Source organism: Salvia hispanica, chromosome 1, assembly GCF_029641045.1.
Source record: "Salvia hispanica isolate PSC_SH4W2 chromosome 1, Shi_PSC_v1, whole genome shotgun sequence".
In the NCBI taxonomy this organism is placed as follows: domain Eukaryota; kingdom Viridiplantae; phylum Streptophyta; class Magnoliopsida; order Lamiales; family Lamiaceae; genus Salvia; species Salvia hispanica.
Window position 1 is genome coordinate 40,641,242 of NC_142692.1, and position 23,841 is coordinate 40,665,082.

Genomic DNA, 23,841 nt, shown 5'->3' on the forward strand with positions numbered 1-23,841 from the left:
GCATCATAAAATGATACTTTTGCATCATAAAATAGTATCCCTTCTGTCAATAACAATTTATATTTTTTTTAAATGAAAGCATGACAGAGTTGATAACATAATATCCACTGTCATCAAGGATATAAATGTTGAAAAAGGAGATGATGAAGTTTTAAAACAGAGAGAAGAAAATTTGAATAAGGACAAAGGGAAGAAGATGGTTTCTCAAGATCAAGATCCTCCAGTCGAAAAGGAGAAGGAGAAAGTGGTCAGAACAACAAAGAAAATTGTTGAAGCAATGTGCTCTCCCTACAATGTCAGAGCAGTAAATCTGAAAGGAAAGCTGAATAAAGAAGAGAGAGAAATAATGTACTGGTTGATGAAAGATGAAGAAAGTGAACAGTAAGTTTTGAATTACATAATTATATTCTTATTCAGTTCTTTTAACTAACATTAAATATGAATTTGAAATCAGTTATGAGGTAGTTTATGAGAACGACAAGATCACATTGTTCAAGATTGACTTCCACAGCCTTGCTCCACATTCATACGTCAGGATCAACATCATAGATGCATGGGTTGTGTTCCTCAACTACAATGAAAAATTCAAATCAAAGGCATCACCGAGTCGTCTTTTCATCAACACCACACCTACGGTACAGTAAACGAGTAAATAAATAATAGTATTACATTAAAAGTTAAAATATATTTACAAAAATGTAAACATGACAGATTTACAACATTACTGCAAGGAGATCTGGTTGGACTGAAGCAGAGAGTCGAGAAAGATTTTGCTCAAACTTGAATGAATTTGTGTCACAGATTGAAAATTTCAAATGGGAAAATTATGACCTGGTAAGTCATAATTAGATATACATTACAGAACAAGGGTGCGTTATAATGGTAACCCATATTTATGTGATAAGCTAATAACCCTATCATTTTATGGGTCAAAAGTATCATTTTTACTAAAAATGATATTTTTCGTCCATAAAATGATATTCTGTTCTACAAAATGATACTTTTCATCCATAAAATGAGGGTTATTAGGTTATCACAATAAATATGGGTTATGATATGATCACATCCCTTACAGAACAACATACCTATATTTTTGAAAATGACATTTATATATAATGTTTTGAAAATTAGATATTCTTTCCAATCTGGGCGTACGAACATTATTATATCATCTGCTTCAATCTCAAAATGCAAATGATGGATGTGATTGACAATTCTCTGGTTAGTCAAGATTTACTTGAGAAGAAATATGAAGATGCACCAAGTACTCTGGTATGTTTAGTTAAATGCATTCAGTATTTATTAGTTAAAATGCATTGACTATAATTCAGTATGGAACATAATATAATTTTTAATCAACCTCATGTATGTTTTGTGTTATTTGAATAGAGAAATTTCTTCCGAACTTATCTTGGACATGGACTCAATCCATCAATGGGAAGAACTGTCAAACTGTCAAAAACCAGATACATGAATATGCCATGGCAGAACGATACAAATAAAGTTGACTGTGGAATTTATGTGATGCGCCATTTGGAGACTTACATGGGTGGTCCTGTTCGTAACTGGAATTCAGGTTTAACGAAGAAGGGAACAGAGTCTTTCATAAAACTCCGTGCCAGATATACTGAAGCATTGCTTATTGGAGATACTAACAAGAAGGCTTTTGAGACACTTACAATGATAAAGAAGAAGTTTGAGAATGACAGCAAAAAAGAAGAAATTGATGTTGAAAAGATGATTAGAGAATTTAAACCCCCTGTATACTAACTTCTATGACTTGATAATAGCGTTTTGTAATAGTGGTTTCGAATATAATCACCCAAATTATCATTTTATCTGCTACAACTATGATTTTGTCATTATATCGTTTTATCAGTCAGAAGTATCATTTTATCATTTTATCTGCTGAAAGTATCATTTTATCAACTGCGAGTATCATTTTATAATTTTATAAGTCAGAAGTATCATTTTATCAGCTTATATATCATTTTGTGAGATTAAAACATCATTTTATCCGTTGATAGTATCATTTTATCAGCTTATATGTCATTTTTTCCAGCTTATACATCATTTTATAAGGTTATTGTCATTTTATTTGCTGCGAGTATCATTTTTTCAGGTTAAAGTATCATTTTATCAGTTTATAAACAAAAGAATGATGTTATCAGCCAAAGTATCATTTTATCAGTCAGAAGTATCATTTTATCATTTTATCTGCTGAAAGTATCATTTTATCAACTGCGAGTATCATTTTATAATTTTATAAGCCAAAAGTATCATTTTATCAGCTTATATATCATTTTTTATGTCATTTTTTCAGGTTAAAGTATCATTTTATCAGTTTATAAACAAAAGAATGATGTTATCAGCTAAAGTATCATTTTATCAGTCAGAAGTATCATTTTATCAACTGCGAGTATCATTTTATCAACTGCGAGTATCATTTTATCAGCTTATATATCATTTTTGATGTCATTTTTTCAGGTTAAAGTATCATTTTATCAGTTTATAAACAAAAGAATGAGTTTATCAGCCAAAATGTCATTTTATACACCTAAAATACCTAAACTATATCAAATGGCTTCAATCTGACTTCTCATTGACTCTACCACAATTTCTTGAATCATGACGACCCATCTCATGACATTTACCACACCGTCGTAGAGGCTTATTTGCTTTCCTTATTGCACTCTGCCTCTTTGCTACTTTGCCACTAGCTGATCCTTTAGTACTAACAACGTCTGGAGGATGTACATCAATTACATCAGGTACTGCCATTCCATAAAAATCCTCAACCATCTTCTTCTTTTCAATGACTGAAGGTGCTGCACAATTTCCAAACATATGCTGTTCCAAATCATCAAGACCAGCACTTAACAAAGACAAATGATCCATACTTCCTTCAGACTTTTGGACTAATCGATAAAAGTTGGAGAACAACTTTTTCTTAACTTCCTGCTTTTCATCCAAATCTGCAAGATAAAAGATAACATTATTACAATAAGTACTATCATTTCTCTGACTGAAAAATAGAATTTTTACAAATAAAGGTTAAAAATGGAACACACGTTCAAATGGTTGTTGTTCCTCAGATGGTAGACCATGTGCTGCCTTTAGTAAAGAGCTCTTCAACCACCTTCGACCAAAATATTTCTCAGGAATGAGATTAGCAGACTTATTCTTCAACAAACAAAATATATGACAACATAACAAACCAATTCTGGAAAACTTCTTGCAACTACAGTCGAATGTGTCTTGCTTACAATCATACATAACATCCAATGTTCTACCATATTGGTCCTTGACCTGATGCTTCTTGATGTTATCCTCAACAGTAGTTATAGAAACAATCTCACACACAATACTTATTTCCTGTTGTACATGTTTGAAAATAGAATCAGTGTAGATTGTAGATGCATGCTTCTCAATAGGCAATTGGGTTGACAAATCAGGAATAGTTGAGTAATCCAAGTAGTTCAATCGTGAATTGGCATTCCTTTGATCTCCCACAGCATAATTAAAGAAATTGATGAACTGTACAAGATTTGCACGTGGCTTTGTGTAGTTTTTAAAAAAGCTATTCTCCGATTCAGACATCGATGTAGTCCTAAGAAGCGACCCCATGGGAAAATCTCGAAAATAAGCAGGAACCCAGAATTCTCTATCTTCAAACATTGATCCAAACCAGTGCACGTCTTCTAATCCATACCGTTCCATTATATCATTCCATATTATATCAAACTCATCAGGCTCTAACAAATCAGACCAAACACATGCATTCAACTCTTTTTTGAAATCTTCATTACCAAGTAAAGATTTAGGCAACTTATCTGACACCTTAACCATGATATGCCACATACACCATCGGTGCCTTGTTTGTAAAAGTACTTGTTGAACAGCAAGTTTGATCCCCCAATCTTGATCAGTGATAATCAATTTGGGTGCTACCCCCATGCATCGAACAAAACAGCCAAACAACCAAGAATAGGATTCTCTACCTTCACTTGATAACAAGCCAGCTCCAAATGTAACTGGTCTAGAATGGTTATCTTTTCCAGTGAATGGAGCAAAAATCATGCAATACCTTCAGAATATAACATAAAAATGAATTATATTTATCAGCTATGAGTATCATTTTATCAGCTATGAGTATCATTTTATCAGCCAGAAGTATCATTTTATCAGCAATGAGTATCATTTTATCAGCCAAAAGTATCATTTTAACAGCAATGAGTATCATTTTATCAGCCAAAAGTATCATTTTATCAGCAATGAGTATCATTTTATCAGCCAAAAGTATCATTTTATTAGTAAGAAGTATCATTTTATCAGCAATGAGTATCATTTTATCAGCCAAAAGTATCATTTTATCTGCAATGAGTATCATTTTATCAGCCAAAAGTATCATTTTATCAGCAATGAGTATCATTTTATCAGCTATTGACAGAAGGGATACTATTTTATGATGCAAAAGTATCATTTTATCATTTTATTATGCAAAAGCACAATTTCTATCATTTTATCATGCAAAAGTATCATTTTATTAGTAAGAACTATCATTTTATCTACTGCAAGTATCATTTTATCAGCAATGAGTATCATATTATCAGATATGAGTATCATTTTATCAGATATGAGTATCATTTTATCAGCAAAAAGTATCATTTTATGTCTATTAGCAACAAAAGTTATATACCTGTTAGTGTTGTATGTTGAATCAAATGAAATTACATCTCCAAACATATGATAATTTCGTCTTGAAATAGCATCAACCCAAAAGAGTCTAGTTAACTTTCCATGAGATCCTATCTCAATTTCATAATAGAAGGCATCAGATGATTCCTTTTGAGAACGCATATAATCAAAAATCATTTGAGCATCTGAACCATCAATATTGGACATAATATCACGATAACCATTTCTAATATCAATAATATCACATCCAACATTTTCAGGTCCACCCATTATCTCCTTCAAAAGTTTGAATGTGAGAGTGGGACCAATATTACACCTGCCACAATCCTCCATAAACCTCCGATGAATAGGATCCAGATTGCGATTGGCCATCATAAAATGCCTATGCTCATCCGCAACCATTAAGTGATTATGATACTCAACAAACTGATAAACCTCATATCCTCTGCTCTTGCCATCTGAATAATATCTCAAATTGAGCTTAGCAAGACATTCACACCTAAATGACCGACACCTACGCTTCTTAAAAGACACTTCAGTTGATTGGGATGCATGACCAGGTATAAAATTCTTAGAGCCTTGTCTGTTGCAAGCCAAATACTGCCACTTAGTAATACCTTGAACTGATTTGTTACCCATTTTACGAATGCCAAAACCAACTGAACGAGCATAATGTTCATAGAAACCAACTGCTTCTACTAATGTATTGAATTTCATACCAATCATTGGCTTCAAAGCATCATCACAAACAGGAATGTACATACCTACAAATCAGTAAAAGTGTCATTTTATCATAGTATCATTTTATCATAATATCATTTTATGCACTAAAAGTATCATTTTATGCAGTAAAAATATCATGTTATGCAATAAACCTATCATCACAAACAGGAATGTAAATACCTACAAATCAGTAATAGAATCATTTTATCATAGTATCATTTTATCATAGTATCATTTTATCCGACAAAACTATCATGTTATGCAGTAAACCTATCATCACAAACAGGAATGTACATACCTACAAATCAGTAATAGTATCATTTTATCATAGTATCATTTTATCATAATATCATTTTATCCGACAAAACTATCATGTTATGCAGTAAACCTAACATTTATAAGCCAAAAGTATCATTTTAACACATAATCGACAATACATAATATAATCAAATAAGAATTTCAGTACATCAGAAACATAAACCAATCAACAACTAATATTAATCTAAAATCAAATTCAATACATGAATATGAACACAATCAATAAGCTAAATAATAGATAATGATTGTTACCTTCGTTATTTGCTACAGATTCCATCGAAGCAAATTTTCACAGCAATTGAAGAGGTAATCAATGAAAATAAGAACGCAAAATTGAAAACATCTTCCCGATCACAATTATGGAAACAAAATCTGAAGACTATGGAAAATGAATCAAATCTGGAGCCTATGGAAACAAAATAAGCGAGAAGTATGGAAACAAAATCGCAGAGAAGAGGAGAGAATCAAATTGAGTGATCTGGATCAAAATGGAAACAAAATCACAGAGAAGATGAGAGAATCGAAAATCGCTGAAAAGAAACCGATGAGAAGAGCGTGAAATCTGGAGTGAATCTGGAGCGAAATTCAAAAATTAAATTAGCGAAATGACATATTTACCCTCTGCGCCTATTTTTATTAAGTAAATCTAAGTTTGAATCTCAACCACAAGATTATAAAATATGTGTGGTCCAGATTTAGTTATAGAGTTATCATGTGATTTGAGAGTTATGATATGATCGCATCTCTATATATATTGAAATTTTTTGTTTAGTATCGCTCTACCAGATCATATTCCATGGATACGGGCAAAAGGTTTTCGCCTAGACTAATTAATGTTTTAATTAATTGTTATAAAAAGATACGCCATGTGACGGGATACGCAGTCGCTTAAATTAATTAAAAGCTAATTAAATATATTTGATAATTTTAACAAATTTTAAATGCGTTTCACGTGCTAAGATAAGAAAATAGAGGTAAATCATCCTCTTCCTCTTCATTTCAACTATAAGTTGACGCTGTATTTATTTTTATTGGAAAAAAGAACGATTAGATTTAAATAAAAACACTAGTTGTGCTACATATTACTCCTGATACACTACGTCATATTATTTCGCAACAAAAATTCATCTTTATTAATTTTTTAATCATACTTAGAATGTAAAATACTACGTCATTTAACAAAATGAAGGTTTTTAACACAAAATTAAAGTCATAAAAATAAAAAAAGGCTTCACGATGCTCTTTTTGTGGTACATATATAATTGTTAAATTACATAAAAAAAATCCTGAAATTTACTATATTTTGGAGTATCGGTTATATGTTGTTTATTGTAAGAGAAGGGCCTTGTCTTATTTATTGTAGGGAGATTTAATTTCAAAGTATGGTTTTACTTTCACTGCATAATTGTGAGAATGTCTCTTAATTAATTTTTGCCACGTGGCAATACATCTGAAAAAATTTGTTTGCAGATGGAAGGGAGATTCTATTCACTATTCATATAATTATTAAATTAGAAATTAGTTCTAACTTTTATGTTTTAATTTATTGTTTATCAAAGATACGCCATGTGACGGCGATACGCGTACGTTGACCGTAGTCGCTTTGATTAAGAGCTAAATATGTTTATTATTTTAACAAATTTTAAAGTCCATTCACGTGCTAAGATATGAGAAACGAGGTAACAATGTAAAATCATTCTTTCAACTATAAATTGACGAAATATTTGTTTTATCGGTAAAGAATAAAGATTAAATTTTAAAAAATACACTAGTTGTGATACAGATTACACCTGATGGATCCATTGGGTGGAATATTAACTGTTTTGATTTATCTAAAATGTAAATGGATATAAATATATAGTCATTAGTGACTGAAAAGTATTACTGCTCCCTCCGTCCCATAAAAGATGTCACACTTTCATTTTTAGTTTGTCACACAAAAGATGTCACATTTTCATTTTTGGAAAAAGTTCTCTCTCACATTTATATAAAAATTATATTTTCTCTCTCCATTTAACACACAAAACAAAACTTCTTAAAATCTCGTGTCATCCCACAAGTGTGACATCTTTTGTGGGACGAAGGGAGTATTATCTTTGAGACTATTATCTAAGAGAGTACCTTTCTTATAATCACATTGGCATTTTTTAAAAATTTATCTATTTGATTTAATTATAATAACTTGTAAATGATTATTGACATTTTGACTTTATAAAAAAAAATCAAAGCTCAATTTTGTTTAATTTAATTTTTAAAGTTATAGATAAAATTGACAGATTGAACTTTATTTTTAAAATACTAGAGTTAAACTAAATGGATAAAACGGAAAAACTAATACTAAGGTGAACTAAATGAGATGCATGGTGCTCACATAAATTATGTTGTAATATCAAATTCAAATGTATATATACTGTATGGATAGAGAACCAGGGAGAATTTGATTTTTCGTTAAAAAACTGAAATTATAAACAAGCACATAAAATTAATGATCAAAAGAAGAAAAAATAAATAAATAATTTTTCAACCTAGGGATTCTTTACTTTACTTCAGTTATTCGTATTCAATATTTCTTATGTGCTACGGTTTCACATTGATTAATATATACTCCATATGTGCAGTCAGTGCAGATCTGTACACAAATGTTACATTGATTGAAAATAATTGATCCGATTAAACGGCCCGCCAAAGGAATTATAGGTGCTAAATTCATTGAAAAAGGAAATGCATTTTCTGCAAAGCTTTGAATTGAAAAAAGCTAAAATTAATTAATAGTAATATACTAGATCTAAATCTAAATTTTATACTTATATCATTATAATAATGATACCACCCTCTTTTATCTTGATTCTTGACACGTATAATTAGGGTCTTAGAGATGACAAACATAATTGGGTTAGGTTCACTTTTAATAAATAGTTGGGTTAGGTTATTGTGCTGGAATTGGACTTGGAATATGGAGTATCAAATACAATAATTATTTTATCCTAAATTCAATTTGCATTTTCTAGCTCGACTGTTTTACACTTTTACCAATTAAACAGCTATGAGCCCTTTAATTTCTCTTCTTTTATTAAGAAAATTAAGAAAACGATAATAAAATAATTCACTGTGGACCATATAGAGGCTTCACATATCGATTAGAATCCAAAGTATACGTTATTTTGCAATAAAAATCATCTTTAGGAGTACAATTTTTTGTTAAATATAGAATCTAAAATACTACAAATTGCAATTTTTTTAATTTCCCTTATGCGGCCGGTCGTTTTCACAACCATGGTCATAATAAATTACTACTATATTTTTATATAATACTGTAATAATTGAAAGTACACAATGCGATTCATACAAGGAATCAAACTTATTCCGACAACCTAAACAAAGTTGTGTAATATTTAAACATGGAGTGCTAAATAATTCATTCATCTTGAATCTTGATACAATCCAAGTTGCTTTGGCCCAAAAGTCGATTGCTAAGCATTGTTTCTACATACTCAATGAATTTCATGGGCCGATAAAATGGACGCCCGTCTTTTTCCACCAGCGCCGGCGCCGGAGCAACCACGGCCTCCGGCGCCGCCCCGTTCGCTATCACCACCGAAATCCTCGTCGCCTCGGTATTCACCACGGCTCTGTGCCTCACGCTCTTGTACCTCCCGTTGCTCAGTATCTATTACAAAATTAAAACAATTTTAAATCTAATTTTCTATAAATTTTACTTTTTTAAAAATCTCAAATCGAACCGGACCGGACTGGACATACCTCGAGATGATCGGCGTTGTTAACGAGGATTGCGTTTTGCGGGGAGAAGGTGTCGAACCACTCTCCGTTGTGTTGGATCTGAAGCCCGGCCACTCCGTTGTGAATGAGGAACGTGAGAAGCCCGTGATCGGTATGCGCGGGAATACCGATGGCCAGATCCGGCTCCGGGCAGGGAGGGTAGTAGTTGGCCGCGTACAATTGGAAGCACGAGTCGAGATTCAAAGCTTCGTCCACGAACCCTTGTTCGAGCCCTAGGTTTTCTCCGATCGCGTGCATCAGTTTCCTGAACACGGGTCGGGTCTTCCCTGAGAATTCCTGCAAAGTCTCCCTGAAAATCGAGGAAAAAATGTTATTAAAAACTCACGGTCCAGTTAAAATTACCTGGTAAACCCTAGTAGTAGGATCAACATAATTTATTTACACATCAGCAGCTTTTATATTAAAAATTTAAAAACACACAATCCAATGAGGCAGATTATTTATGGACGGATTCGTATTTTAAAAATAAAAATTATTTTCATTCTGGGTCTTCTCTTAAAAATAGAAACTTTAGAATTTTTCTATTTTTGGACGTGGACCCCACAATCCACCAACACTACTTTTACTACTTTTTCTCTTCATCTTTCTTACTTTATTCATTTTTTTTCATTCTCTTCTTACTTTAACAATTATGCATTAAAATCCGTGTCATTTCAAATATTTCTATTTTTCAAATACGGAGGGAGTATTATTTATTTACCTTAGAGTCTGAGGCTCAGTAGGGCAGTTAAACTCGGGGTGAACATACGATTTGACAAAATCCCTCCAAAGATGAACCCTTTGGTTGGCCGTGTTGATGAGGCTGCCGCTGCCGGACTTAATTGGGTCCGAAGCGCTCTTGGCCTCATACCGCCGCTTCTCCTCCTCAGGCAGCTCGAAAAACTCCAAACTCGACGCGATGATAGCTTTGAGAAGCTTCTCCGGAATCCCATGGTTCACCAACTGCATTAATTAATTAACAACGAAATAAATATGTTAAACTCAATCTTAATCAATCAATACTATGTAAAAGGATTTTATTTTATTTTTTATTTTGCTTACGATGAAGAAGCCCCATTCCCGACAAGCGTTGTCGAGGTCTGCAAGGACTGTGCAGCGCTGGTCGGGATCGAGGGAGGTGAGGATGGAGAAGTCAATGATGGGGAGTGAATCGGATTGGGAGGCTTTGGAATCAGTGGCGAAAGTGAATTGAGAAGGAATGGATTTGAGAGTGGTGTTTTCTGCTAAAGCTTTCACAAATGATGAATTTTGTGCTACTGCTGCCATTGTTTCTCTCTGAATCTCTCTCTATTTTTGATGTGGATGAATTTGGAGAGTGTTGGAGTTGTAATTTATAGAGAGAGTGGATGTGTAAGAGGAGTGTATAGTAAACTGATGTAGCACGCCGAGGTTGATTATTGTAGTCACATTTGAACAATGTTTATTTTGTGGTTAATATATACTAATTGTAAATTACAAAACAAGATGCGTAAGTTTACTGGTTTTTATTAGTCTTATGTTGTTAATTGTAGCTGTCTTAATTATTGTAGGGGTTTGAACTTTTTGTATGCGTTTTTTGTATTTTTTTTTGTATTTTTTTTTTTTGTGTGCGTCTTCTAGGTTTTCAAAGTATGGTTTAATTTTGATGACTTGCATAGTCGTGTAAGGTCTCTTGTTAGACCATTAATTCCTAACTATGTCAAGAAAATAGTAATTTCTTTCGTTCCCCATTCACATATGGACTTTAGACAACTTTTTATTCCATTTAATTAATCAACGTTGTGTTAGTGGTACATATTATATTACAAAAACACTAATTAGTTAATTAGCCATATAATGTTATTTGTTGTAAGAAAGAGTCCCTATCCAATTTATTGTTGGGGGTTTGATTTTTGTGTGTGTGTATGATTTTACTTTTGATGACGACTTTCCTAGGTTTGAAAGGTCTTAATTTTTAGAACTTATTACTCCGTTGCAATACATCTAATAAGTATGTCACTATGTAGGCTATATAAGTAGAATCGATTTTTGTTTCTGTTAGGTACTCAATTTAATACTTTTTGAACAATCACAAATCGAAAAATGACAAAGGGCTTCATAAATAATCACACATAAATAAATGCTCTTTTTGGGCTAAATATATAATTGTTAAATTACAAAAAGTACTAATTAAAGTTTACTAAGTATTTTTTATTGGTATATGTTGTTGATTGTAGAGGACTCTGTCTTATTAATTCATGATTTTATGTTGATTTGGATTTTGTATTATTGAATAACTTGATCAATTATTGGTCGGTTGATGGATCATGTATATCATGCTTCTTGGTATGATTTTTAAATAGGATTTGTTGTTGATGAGCTGTGCAATGTGTGGTATGGTTGTATCGTATCCGTATATGATTATTAATAAGATTTACTGATTGATGACTTATGGTATACAAATTGTTTAACTGTTTCCTCCTAATTAATTAGGATTTGTTGTTTCATATTTTAACTGAATTATTGATATGGAAATTTTAATGTTTGGCCTCTCGATATGAATTGTCCTGGGCTGTAGTGATTTCCAAGATCATTTTCTATAGGACGTTTTTAGTTCTTTTTAATTTTATTATTTCTGATCATAAATGTTCAAAATTTTGCTATAGAGATATGTATGTGGTTGATTTCTACGTATGTCTTATGTTACCATCTTTAGTATATTTTCGCTCATCGGAACGAGAAGGGTTGAGGCAAAAGCGGAGCTGCTAGCCGTAAGTTCATGAGCCAATTAATGGAATTTTTGAAACAATATTCATGAACCGGCAGTGGGGTCGGTCAATCCCACCCGACCCCATCTAGCTAGGTCCATTGATCCATTAACGTGCTGGTTTATTCGGTTTTAAGACTTTTAGCTGAGTTATAACAACATCAACTCAGAGGTATACTTATAAAAAGAGTCTATGCGTATGAATATTTGAAACTTATAAGACATGAATTATGACTATCTTTCTCTAGCTTAAAATTCTAGGGTTTCAACTACCGAGATCTTAAGTTATGTATATTTCTAGATTCTGAACAATAGATTATTATTCATTATGGAAAAGATATAATAGTAGTGTATTTTACTACTAATACTTAAAATATTATATTTTCTCCTTTCGGTTTTGGTAGGCTTTCTCCAATCCAATAAGCTCAGCCCGCCGATTTGGAAAGTAATTTCTCGTGCTATTATTTTATTTTTGTTTCATTAATATACTTGATTATTAAAATATATATTTTTTTTTTGTAATTTTTTTTGTTTAATATCGCTATATATACAAGATCATATTCCATGTGATACAGGCAAAGGTTGTCGCCTAAACTAAGGGATATGTACATGTCCTAATTAACTACGCTACGAATTTTAAGAATGATTTTAATTGATTAGTTCACATGCAAAGATGAGAAAACGAAGTGGAATCTTTGCATATATTTTTATAGCAATTCTAGAACTTTCATCTTTCTCGTTTTGTTTAATTATTTTATTAAAAAAAGAGGGAACAATAATTGAAATATGAAAGCTTTTATTTTAACTTGAGCTAATTACACTTGACAAGCACATAAAATCAATGATCAAAAGAAGAATAAATAAAAATCAAATTTCAACCTAGGGATTTGATAGGAACCTCGACATGGCAACACCAGAACCTGTCAACGAGCAATCCAAGCAGGAGAATAACAACGTCGACGACACGCAAGAAGCAACGCCGAGCAAGCCAAGAGGAAGAGCTGAGGGCGTCGCGCGTAGCAGGAAAGGCGGGCTGAAACGAGTGTCGTCGAGACCAGCACGTTTTAAGGATTTCATGACTTATTGAAGATAGAGATGGAGTAGTCACCAAGTTATTTTATTTTTGCTATGCTTTTATTTCCTTTTGAACGAACATTATATTAGGATAGTTTTTTTGATAAATCTTTTCGGGTTTTCTTCTTGATTCTTTCCCGAATTGTAGAGTCGAATCAAGCAGGGTCCGATCTCTATAAATACTAGAGATCATTAGAGAGTCAAAAATATCGAGAATTGAGACATAAAAAGATCTTCTTTCTCGAAACCTTAGCTCTTTACAAACCCTAGCGCGGCTTGGGCGTTGTCTAGATCTTTCATTCATACAAAACAGGGGATCAGCTCTCAAATAGGCTCTTTGTGCCTATTAGGATTCTTTACTTTAGTTATTAGTATTCAATATTTCTGATGTGCTACGGTTTCACATTGATTAATATATACTCTATATATGTGTAGATCTGAGCAGTACACAATGTAACATTGATTGAAAATAATTGATCCGATTAAACGGCCCGCCAAAGGAATTCTAATTTCTAAGTGCTACATTCATTGAAAAAGGATATACATTTACCGCAAGCCTTTGAATTGAAAAAAGCTAAAAATTAATTAATAATATATTAATATACTAGATCTAAATCTAAATTTTATATCATTATAATAATGAAATGAAACCCTCTTTTTTCTTGATTCTTGACACGTATAATTAGGGTCTTAGAGATGACAAATATAATTTGGTTAGATCCTCTTTTTAATAAATACTAGTTGGGTTAGGTTATCGTGCTGGATTTGGACTTGGAATATGGAGTAATGTATCAAATACAGTGATTATTTTATTCTAAATTCAGTTTGCATTTTCTGGCTCGACTGTTTTACACTTTTACCAATTAAACTGCTTTGAGCCCTTCAATTTCTCTTCTTTTATTAAGAAAATTAAGAAAACGATAATAAAATAATTAACTGCATGTGGACCATATAGATGCTTCACCTTTACTAGTACAATTTTTGTTAAATTTAGAATCTAAAATACTACAAATTGTAATTTTTTTAATTTCCCTTATGCGGTCGATCGTTTACACAACCATGGCCATAATAAATATATTTTTATATAATAATTAAAAGTACACAATGCGATTCATACGAGAATCAAACTTATTCCGACAACCTAAACAAAGTTACGTAGTAGTACTAATATTTAAACATGGAGTAGTACTAAATAATTCATTCATCTTGAATCTTGATGCAATCCAAGTTGCTTTTGCCCAAAAGTCGATTGCTAAGCATTGTTTCTACATACTCAATGAATTTCATGGGCCGATAAAATGGACGCCCGTCTTTTTCCACCAGCGCCGGCGCCGGAGCAACCACGGCCTCCGGCGCCGCCCCGTTCGCTATCACCACCGAAATCCTCGTCGCCTCGGTATTCACCACGGCTCTGTGCCTCACGCTCTTGTACCTCCCGTTGCTCAGTATCTATTACAAAATTAAAACAATTTTAAATCTAATTTTCTATAAATTTTACTTTTTTAAAAATCTCAAATCGAACCGGACCGGACCGGACATACCTCGAGATGATCGGCGTTGTTAACGAGGATTGCGTTTTGCGGGGAGAAGGTGTCGAACCACTCTCCGTTGTGCTGGATCTGAAGCCCCGCCACTCCGTTGTGTATGAGGAATGTGAGAAGCCCGTGATCGGTATGCGCGGGTATACCGATGGCTTGATCCGGCTCCGGGCAGGGAGGGTAGTAGTTGGCTGCGTACAATTGGAAGCACGAGTCGAGATTCAAAGCTTCGTCCACGAACCCTTGTTCGAGCCCTAGGTTTTCTCCAATCGCGTGCATCAGTTTCCTGAACACGGGTCGGGTCTTCCCTGAGAATTCCTGCAAAGTCTCCCTGAAAATGGAGGAAAAAATGTTATTATTTATTTATAGTTTGGATTGTCGCCGGTTCGGTCAAGGATATATAGTGGGACTATACCGGACCGGCAACTATATCCGTGGTTCTACTTTGAACCGGTGGTTATTGGTTGTTTTTTCCAAGAGTTTTTGTTTTCTTTGTTATTTTTCATTTAATTATAGTTAGGATCCACACAATTCATTTACACATCACCAACTTTTATATTAAAACACACAATAATTCAATAATGTGGCAAATTATTTCGTGGACAGAAGGAGTATTATTTATTTACCTGAGAGTCTGAGGCTCGGTAGGGCAGTTAAACTCAGGGTGAACATACGATTTGACAAAATCCCTCCACAAATGAACCCTTTGGTTGGCCGTGTTGATGAGGCTGCCGCTGCCGGACTTAATGGGGTCCGAAGCGCTCTTGGCCTCATACCTCCGCTTCTCCTCCTCGGGCAGCTCGAAAAACTCCAAACTCGACGCGATGATAGCCTTGAGAAGCTTCTCCGGAATCCCATGGTTCACCAACTGCATTAATTAATTAACAACGAAATAAATATGTTAAACTCAATCTTAATCAATCAATACTATGTAAAAGGATTTTATTTTATTTTTTATTTTGCTTACGATGAAGAAGCCCCATTCCCGACAAGCGCTGTCGAGTTCTGCAAGGACTGTGCAGCGCTGGTCGGGATCGGGGGAGGTGAGGATAGAGAAGTCAATGATGGGGAGTGAATCGGATTGGGAGCCTTTGGAATCAGTGGCGAATGTGAATTGAGAAGGAATGGATTTGAGAGTGGTGTTTTCTGCCAAAGCTTTCACAAATGATGAGTTTTGTGCTATTGCTGCCATTCTCTCTCTCTCTCTCTCTCTCTCTCTCTCTCTCTCTCTCTCTCTCTCTCTCTCTCTCTCTCTCTCTCTCTCTCTCTCTCTCTCTCTCTCTCTCTCTCTCTCTCTCTCTCTCTCTCTCTCTCTCTCTCTCTCTCTCTCTCTCTCTCTCTCTCTCTCTCGTTGATGTAGCTGAGTTTGGAGAGTTGTTGGAGTTGTAATTTATAGAGAGAGTGGATGTGTAAGAGGAGTGTGTAGTAAACTGATGTAGCACGCCGAGGTTGATTATTATAGTCACATTTAAACATGTTTATTTTGTGGTTAATATATAATTGTTAAAGTGTACTGGTTTTTATTAGTCTTAAGTTGTTTATAATTAGCTATCTTTTTTTTTTATTTTGGGGGGTTTGAATTTTTTGTATGTGTCTTCTAGGTTTTCATAGTATGGTTTTACTTTCAGTGACTTGCATAGTCGTGAAAGGTCTCATGTTAGACCATTAATTACTAACTATGTCATTCAAAAAGTTTCCTTCATTCCCCATTCATATATGGACTTTACAGCACTTTTTATTCCATTTAATCAATTTTTATGTGGTACATATATAATTGTTGAATTGAAAAAATACTACTAGTAATATTTAATTAGCCATATGTTATTTGTTTTAAGATAAGTGCCCTCTTCAATTTATTATTGTTGGCGGTTTGAATTTTTTGTATGGTTTTACTTTTAGGTTTGAAAGGTCTTTTAATTGTTGTTACGTGGCAATGCATCTAATAAATTGTTATATGCCACGACTATATACATAGACTAATTAAGTAGAATCAATTTTTGCTACAGTAAAAAAAAACGTGGTTTACTGAATATTCTTTAATTCTGGTGGAATTAGTGACAATTTCTGTCATATACTCTCCCCAAACCTGAAAGTTTGTCCCATTTTTCTATTTTCGTTCATCCCACAAAATTTGTCTCATTTCACTTATAACCATTTTTTGTAGTGGACCTCATATTCCACTAACTCATTCATACGTACTCACATTTTTTATAAGACTAATACTCCCTACGTCCCATTAAATACAACATTTGAGAAGCGGCACGGGTTTATATGCAGTGTTGTTTTGTGAGTTAATGAAGAGAGAGTAAAGTAAGAAAGATGAAAAAGTAGAGATAGAGATGGTTCCATTTTAAGAAATGTTTCATTTTTAATTAAACAAACTAAAAAGGAAAACGTTTTATTTATAATGGGACGGAGGGAGTATATAAAAATAGGATCCACATTCCACTAACTTTTTCATTCACTTTTCGTTACATTTCTTAAAACCTGTGACGCGTCAAAGTGGGACAATATTTTGGGGGACGGAGGGAGTAACATTTTATTTTTATGATAGTGATGGAAGATGCCGTCAGTAATTATTTTATTGTATTTTTAGTTTTTTTTTGTAAATTTTTAATTAGTGGCAGTCTATTTCGTCATTAAAGATAATTTTTTTTAATTTTAATTTAGTGACCAGTATACGTCTGACGCTAAAATTTATTTTTATTTTATATTTTATTTTGGAATTTTTTATGTAGTAGTAGAGTGTTTCGTCATTAAATATATATGAATTTTTTTTCCAATTTAGCGACGCATATAAGTCCGGCACTAATTTATTTTACTTTACTTTTTTTTTTGGAATTTTGTGGTTAATATATAATTGTTTAATTATATATAATTGTTTAATTACAAAAGATACTAATTAAATCACTATTTTTTTATTGGTATATAATATGTTTGTTTATTGTTAGAGGGCTCTCTCTTATTTATTGTTGGGGACTGAGCCCCAACAAATTTTTAAAAACCAAAATGATAAATGGGTCTAAGAAAGTTATCAATTCATGGTTTAATTAATTAGTCATTCTGACCATTTATTAAGTAAGATTATTATACCTGCAAATATATGTATAACATTTATTATACACAAAATAGACTGATTAAGGACTTAATTAAGAACCTTTTTTTTGTTGATATGGATTTTGTATTATTGAATAACTTGAATTATTGGTCGGTTGATGGATCTTGTATTTCATGCTTCTTGGTATGATTTTTAAATAGGTTTTGTGGTTGATGAGCTGTGCGGTATTGTATATCGTATCCGTATATGAATGTTAATTAAGATTTAGTGATTGATGACTTATGGTATACGTACAATTGTTTAATTATTTCTTGGTAATTAGGATTTGCTGCCGTGAGGTCGAGGGCTACTAATAGAATATTTCGACAATTCATTAATCATCAGAGGTCAATCTCTGGATCTGTTGGTTTATTCGGTTTTTGAACTTTTTGAGTTTACTGTCAACAACAATTCATATATACAAGAGTCCATACATATAAAAAAAATTGAAACTAAGGCATGATTATATCTTTTTCCAGCTCAAGATCTTAAGGTATGTATATTTCTAGATTTGAATAATAGATTATTATACATTTTGGAAAAGATATACTAGTATACTACTCCACTATACTAATAATTTCTCCTTTCGGTATTGGTGGGCTCTCTCCAATCTTAGACCGCCGATTTGGAAATTAATATATCGAGCTATTATTTTATTTTTGTTGCATTAATCACATGATTATTAAAATATAATTATTTTTTTTTGTAATTTTATGTTTAATATCGCTACACCAGATATTCAATGTTACGAATTTTAAGAATAATTTTAATTGATTGATTTAACATGCTAAGATGAGAAAAAGAAGAGGAATCTTTTCATATATTTTTATAGCAATTCTAGAACTTTCATCTTTATCTTTTCATTTATTTATTTATTAAAAAAAAAAAAAAGGAATACATGATTGAAATATGAAAGCTTGTATTTTAAACAGAATATTTAAAATTTAAACATATCATGATCTTTCCTTAAGTAACAAAGAAAAACTATTTTTTTATTTATTTATAGAAGGATTAGAGTAACCATCCATAATTGTGAGTTGCAAATCCATTTTTCTACATAATCTATGATGCAGCAAGTAACTACTTGCTCATAAAACCACTAAAGAGTCCAGACTTACAAATCGGTAAAGGTTTTAATTAGAAATTGGTAAAGTAAGAGAGTTATAAAAAAGAAGTAGGTAGATTATGGGAGAGAGGACAAATGTAAGCAATGTATGAAAGAGAAACTTTCTATATTTAAAAATGAGACTATTTTTGTGGATATTCTAAAATATGGCAAAATATTTTTTGGAGACGGGGGGAGTATGTCATTTTGGTCCTTCAGTCTAGTATAAGAACTAAACTTGGTAAATGATCTTCAATATTATGATCTTCAATATTCACATATTCCATCTAAAAAATAATCTCTACTTTCATTAGTATCAGAACATTTCCCCGAATTATCATTGTCAAATGGTATGGGCCGGCCCAACCGTGACAAGGGAAATCCACTTGGTTTGTGGCCCCGACCGAGTCCAGGCACACCACTGAAGTGGATTGGGCAAAGTCATGATAGATTGGATTAAATTTTTTAAAATTTTTATACAGTTTTATAAAAACATAAAATCAAAATGACTTGTGGTGTAGCTTAGTAGTATGGACTTAAATCTAAATGGATTTGGAAGACACAAAATTTATTTTTCGTGGCAACAGATTTTTTTGAAGACAAATTAAATAGGGTTAAGTTGAGCTAATTACACTGGACTTCTGATGGGCCGTGTATGGGTTGGGCCTAGGCGGTAATGGGTCGTTCCTAGGCATGGGTTGGACTTCTTGTGGGCTTGCTCTTGGGTTTACAAACAGGCCCAGTTAAAACCCATCAGAGCCAACAAACTCAGCCCAAATCCGTTTCTTTAACCAGTAGATTGGGCCTAAACCGAGTTGGGCTGCGTCAGCCCGGCCCATTTGGCATCGAAACGCTCGAACCATCCATGAGCTAAATCGACTGAAATCATACTTGTTTATATTCCCTAAAAATTTAATAATATGTATAAGAATAAGAATAATCATTGTTTATATCCCCTCAAAATTTAATGAGCATTAAAGCACTCTTTACTCCAATACTGATAAGTTATCCGAATACAAATGCACCAATAAACCAATGAGAGCAAAATGAATGAGGATTTGATGTATTTATGGTTGAATCAATGAATCCAGTGTGAAGGGTGAAGGGTCAACTTTGAGCAGATGAATTTTGATTGGGGTCTAGAGGTTTGGAGTTGGATTGAATTTTATTAATTTTGGGTGAAAAAAGGTAATCCAAGAGAGCTTATTTAAGAAATTGTTTGCCTACTCCTTATGATCAAAATTAAATCTTTAATCAAGTTCTGACATTAGAAATTCTGAACTGTGTATAGTTCAGGTTACAGATTCAGTTAGGTGTGTATTGGTAATAATTGGAAAATATATAGTATTTGTTTGTTGAAGAGATGTACACTATTAAAAATGGTGTTTAGCGAACACTGATTCACTGAACGCTCCTAAATTCAGAGAGCACTATGGTCTTGTGTTCACTAAATCAATACTCTACCAAATATTTACGAGTGCACATGCAATTTTGAACTTCGAATAATAAAATTCAGAATATGAAAATTTATTAGCTCATAATCTATTTTGAATATAAACATTATTATGAAACTATATATTATTTCGTGTCTGGTTGATGCAATTACATATTGCAATAATTTAACCTTATATGTTTTGCTTCCTTTTAATTTAAAATTTTCCTTTATTTTTTTTTCTTTGCTAATAAAATTAGGGTTTCTCATGCCGTAATATATGCTTCTTTGTTGGGCAAAAATTACACATCTTATCATTAACCAAATGGTTAGTTTTTAACTGAGAAATTAAAATGACATTTCACATCTGTTTGTAGCGTCTTCTGTCGTAGATCAACATTGTTGAACGATTTTCTAGTTTGTTAGTGTTTAACTTTTCTACGATTCTTCAGAGATTCGATTTAAGGGTGTTGATAAAACTATATGTGTCTAACATCTCGTTCAAAATAATTAAATCCAAACAAACCACATCAAATATGAAATAACTAGCACTATCTTTTGCCATTTGGGAATTAATTTGAGAAATTTCCTATATATTTTAAAAAAAAAACCGGATAGGTCAATGATTTCATTAAAAGTTAACAATTGGAACAATACATTTTGGGGAAGGTTGATTAACAAATTAGCTTAAGATGCCAAACTTAAAAGGTATGCTTTAGTCCTTCAATTTCTTTCATGCACCAACTAATTATTATTTTATTATCAATCCTTCGACCTTTAACCGAAATAAAGTTTGTTTGAGTGATTTCTAAATACTTAGTTGTGCCTAATAAGATCGGTATGCGGGGGGATACCGATGGCCTGGTCCGGCTCCGGACACGGTGGGTAGTAGTTGGCTGCGTACAATTGGAAACATGAGTCGAGTTTCAAAGCTTCATCCACAAACCCTTTTTTGAGCACTAGGTTTTCCCCGATCGCGTGCATCTGTACACGGATTGGGTCTTCCCGGAGAACTCGTGCAAAGTCGCCCTGCGGGTTGAGGAAAAATTATAGTAGTATTAGTTACTGCACATTCCATCCATGAAAAAATTGTCTATTTTTATTTATAGTTAGGGTTGCCATCGGTTCGAAAGGTAGTGGAATCGTAACATGACTGGCGACCTTATTCACATTTGTGATTATGGCTGACTTTTCTATGTTTTTTTAAAGCCAATTTTCAACGGTTTTGGACCTAAATGGCCAATTAACCTTCAATTCACATGACACGTGTAGAATGTACCGGTTAGGGTTCCTAAACCGAACCCACGAACCGGTTAAAACCTAGTAACCCTAATTGTAGCATGAAGGTCCACACAACATGACACGTGTAAAATGAAATCCATATTTCATTAACACACCACCAACTTTTATATTAACACACAATGCGTCTCCGGAATCCCATGGTTCACCAACTGCATTAATTAATTAACAGCAAAATAAATATGTTAAACTCAATGCATGAACTATATAAAAGATTTTTTTTATTTTGCTTACTATAACGTCCCACTTTTTTTGAACCCTAAAATTTTTACATTTAATATTTTTAATGCCGCGAGGTCCCTGAATTAATTGGCGAGTAAATTTTGGTTATTTGCGATTCTTGCGACCTAATTTGATTTAGAGTTTGAATGTGCGTTGACAATATTAATTTTGTATATAAAAATAATTCCTTTCCATGAGAAATATTTATTGGGCTCAATTCCAAATTGGATATAATAAATTAAATAAATAAAAATCTGTAAAGATTTCTCCTCCATCTTCACGCGTCTTTCTCCTCTCCCATAATCTGCAAAAATCTTTCCAATTTAAAATCAGCCAATCACAATTTAATTGAGACATCAATTTACTCTTTTTACACCCTCTTCTCACTCTCCATAACCGTTCCCCACTCTGCAGAATCTCTTCCAAAAATAAATCCTCAATCACCTTTCCAAAAATAAATCCTGAATACGCTCTATATATATATATACCAATCTCACAACCCTAATCTTCATCCCTTGCTACCGCCTTTCACTTACAATTTCACTCCTCTGCAAATTCATCTCAAGACTCAAAGCAAGAACAAGTGGTTTCCTTCATTTCTTTTCAATCCAAGCAAATTCACGGTAAGTTTGTAGCCTAATCTTTCCCCTCTCTTTGCTACAAGTTTTGAACTCGACTCATTGTAACTCCTCTGTCAGAAAACCGAGAACCCACTTCAAGAAGGAAGTAGCGCCTATTTTATTCTCACTCACAATTTGTTGTTGAAGGTATACAATTCTTCTACCCAATCCGATTTCATACTACTGCATACATCACCGGATAGCACAATCGGTAATCAATCTACTAATCGAATGAATCGAAGCAAACTGAATTAAAGAATCAAACGTTAATTCACGAAACCAAATCAAGAACTTATCTGCGGGATTAATCGGGGCTGCTTCGGGGGATGAAAAACAGATCTTCCGATTTGGACGGTGCGAACACCACAGCGGCGGTGACCGGTCGATTTGGTGCAGGCGACGGAGCTTTAATTATGGTAGCTTTTGGGTGTCCCCTTTTTGAGAACTACAGTAGAGAGGGGAAGAGATGTTGGGGATGAAGAATGTGGGAGAGAGAGAAGCAGTATGTGGGAGCTTTAATTCAGTTTGTCCCAATTGAGCTACGAAGAGAGACCCCAAATGATCTTGGACCTAAAGGTTCAGAATTTGAGAAATAAATCCATTGCTAGTGTGAAAGTACTATAGAGGAACCACGAATATGAAGAAGCCACGTGGAAGCTTGAAGACAAGATGATGGAACTGTACTCGGAACTTTTTCCATGAGGTACCAAATTTCGGGACGAAATTTCTTTTAAGGGTGGTGGAATGTAACGCCCCACTTTTTCAAACCCTAATTTTTGGGTTATGAAATTGTTGCATTAAATGCCTTAAATGCTATGATATGTGGATTATTTAATGATTAATTAATTGCATGGTGTCTTTCTGACCTAATTGCGTATGAGAATTGAGATTTGAGTTGAATGGTCAACTTGTTGAAATTATGACGTGGCTATTGAATAGTCAAAGATGGGGAAAATATGATGTGGCCGTTGAAAGGTCAATGCGTTGAGAAAAAGAAAAGGAAGTAAAGAAATGGTTGATTGGGTGTGAATATTTGATGCGGAGTAATATAATTGTGATAAATTATTTTCCTAAGGGATGAGTGAGAATTAAATAGGAGCATTATTTAAATGTGTGGAATTTTCGGCCATTATTATTATTTGGAGAAAAAAATCCTATTTTTCTTGGATTTAATAATTGCTTGGGATAATTA

The 23,841-nt window shown here is 33.2% G+C and overlaps 3 protein-coding genes across 3 annotated transcripts; all 3 read right to left on the reverse strand.

Moving 5' to 3' along the window:
- Nucleotides 1-2,425: 2,425 nt before the first annotated feature.
- LOC148933805 (protein FAR1-RELATED SEQUENCE 5-like) lies at nt 2,426-6,249 on the reverse strand. The gene is made up of 3 exons (XM_089057919.1): nt 4,700-6,249; nt 3,072-4,087; nt 2,426-2,975 (listed from the first exon to the last, which is right to left on the reverse strand). Exons 1-3 carry the CDS (start codon nt 5,458-5,460, stop codon nt 2,587-2,589), a joined length of 2,166 nt encoding a protein of 721 aa, XP_088914045.1. The 5' UTR covers nt 5,461-6,249; the 3' UTR covers nt 2,426-2,586.
- Nucleotides 6,250-9,019: 2,770 nt separating this feature from the next.
- LOC148933806 (2-oxoglutarate-dependent dioxygenase 19-like) lies at nt 9,020-10,845 on the reverse strand. Its single transcript, XM_089062329.1, has 4 exons — nt 10,579-10,845; nt 10,238-10,479; nt 9,499-9,826; nt 9,020-9,406 (listed from the first exon to the last, which is right to left on the reverse strand). The coding sequence occupies exons 1-4, from the start codon at nt 10,801-10,803 to the stop codon at nt 9,155-9,157; spliced, it is 1,047 nt and encodes a 348-aa protein (XP_088918455.1). The 5' UTR covers nt 10,804-10,845; the 3' UTR covers nt 9,020-9,154.
- A 3,412-nt stretch (nt 10,846-14,257) lies between these two features.
- LOC125199457 (2-oxoglutarate-dependent dioxygenase 19-like) lies at nt 14,258-16,198 on the reverse strand. Its single transcript, XM_048097463.2, has 4 exons — nt 15,842-16,198; nt 15,501-15,742; nt 14,878-15,205; nt 14,258-14,785 (listed from the first exon to the last, which is right to left on the reverse strand). Exons 1-4 carry the CDS (start codon nt 16,064-16,066, stop codon nt 14,534-14,536), a joined length of 1,047 nt encoding a protein of 348 aa, XP_047953420.2. The 5' UTR covers nt 16,067-16,198; the 3' UTR covers nt 14,258-14,533.
- Between the last annotated feature and the right edge of the window lie 7,643 nt (nt 16,199-23,841).

Coding starts and splice junctions, on each gene's coding strand:
- LOC148933805 (XM_089057919.1), bottom strand. CDS start 5,460: ATGTACATTCCTGTTTGTGATGATGCTTTGAAGCCAATGATTGGTATG. Junction 4,088..4,699: donor TCAACATACAACACTAACAG/GTATATAACTTT, acceptor TATATTCTGAAG/GTATTGCATGATTTTTGCTC. Junction 2,976..3,071: donor GGAACAACAACCATTTGAAC/GTGTGTTCCATT, acceptor TTTATCTTGCAG/ATTTGGATGAAAAGCAGGAA.
- LOC148933806 (XM_089062329.1), bottom strand. CDS start 10,803: ATGGCAGCAGTAGCACAAAATTCATCATTTGTGAAAGCTTTAGCAGAA. Junction 9,827..10,237: donor ACTGAGCCTCAGACTCTAAG/GTAAATAAATAA, acceptor CTCGATTTTCAG/GGAGACTTTGCAGGAATTCT. Junction 9,407..9,498: donor ACAACGCCGATCATCTCGAG/GTATGTCCAGTC, acceptor ATTTTGTAATAG/ATACTGAGCAACGGGAGGTA.
- LOC125199457 (XM_048097463.2), bottom strand. CDS start 16,066: ATGGCAGCAATAGCACAAAACTCATCATTTGTGAAAGCTTTGGCAGAA. Junction 15,206..15,500: donor ACCGAGCCTCAGACTCTCAG/GTAAATAAATAA, acceptor CTCCATTTTCAG/GGAGACTTTGCAGGAATTCT. Junction 14,786..14,877: donor ACAACGCCGATCATCTCGAG/GTATGTCCGGTC, acceptor ATTTTGTAATAG/ATACTGAGCAACGGGAGGTA.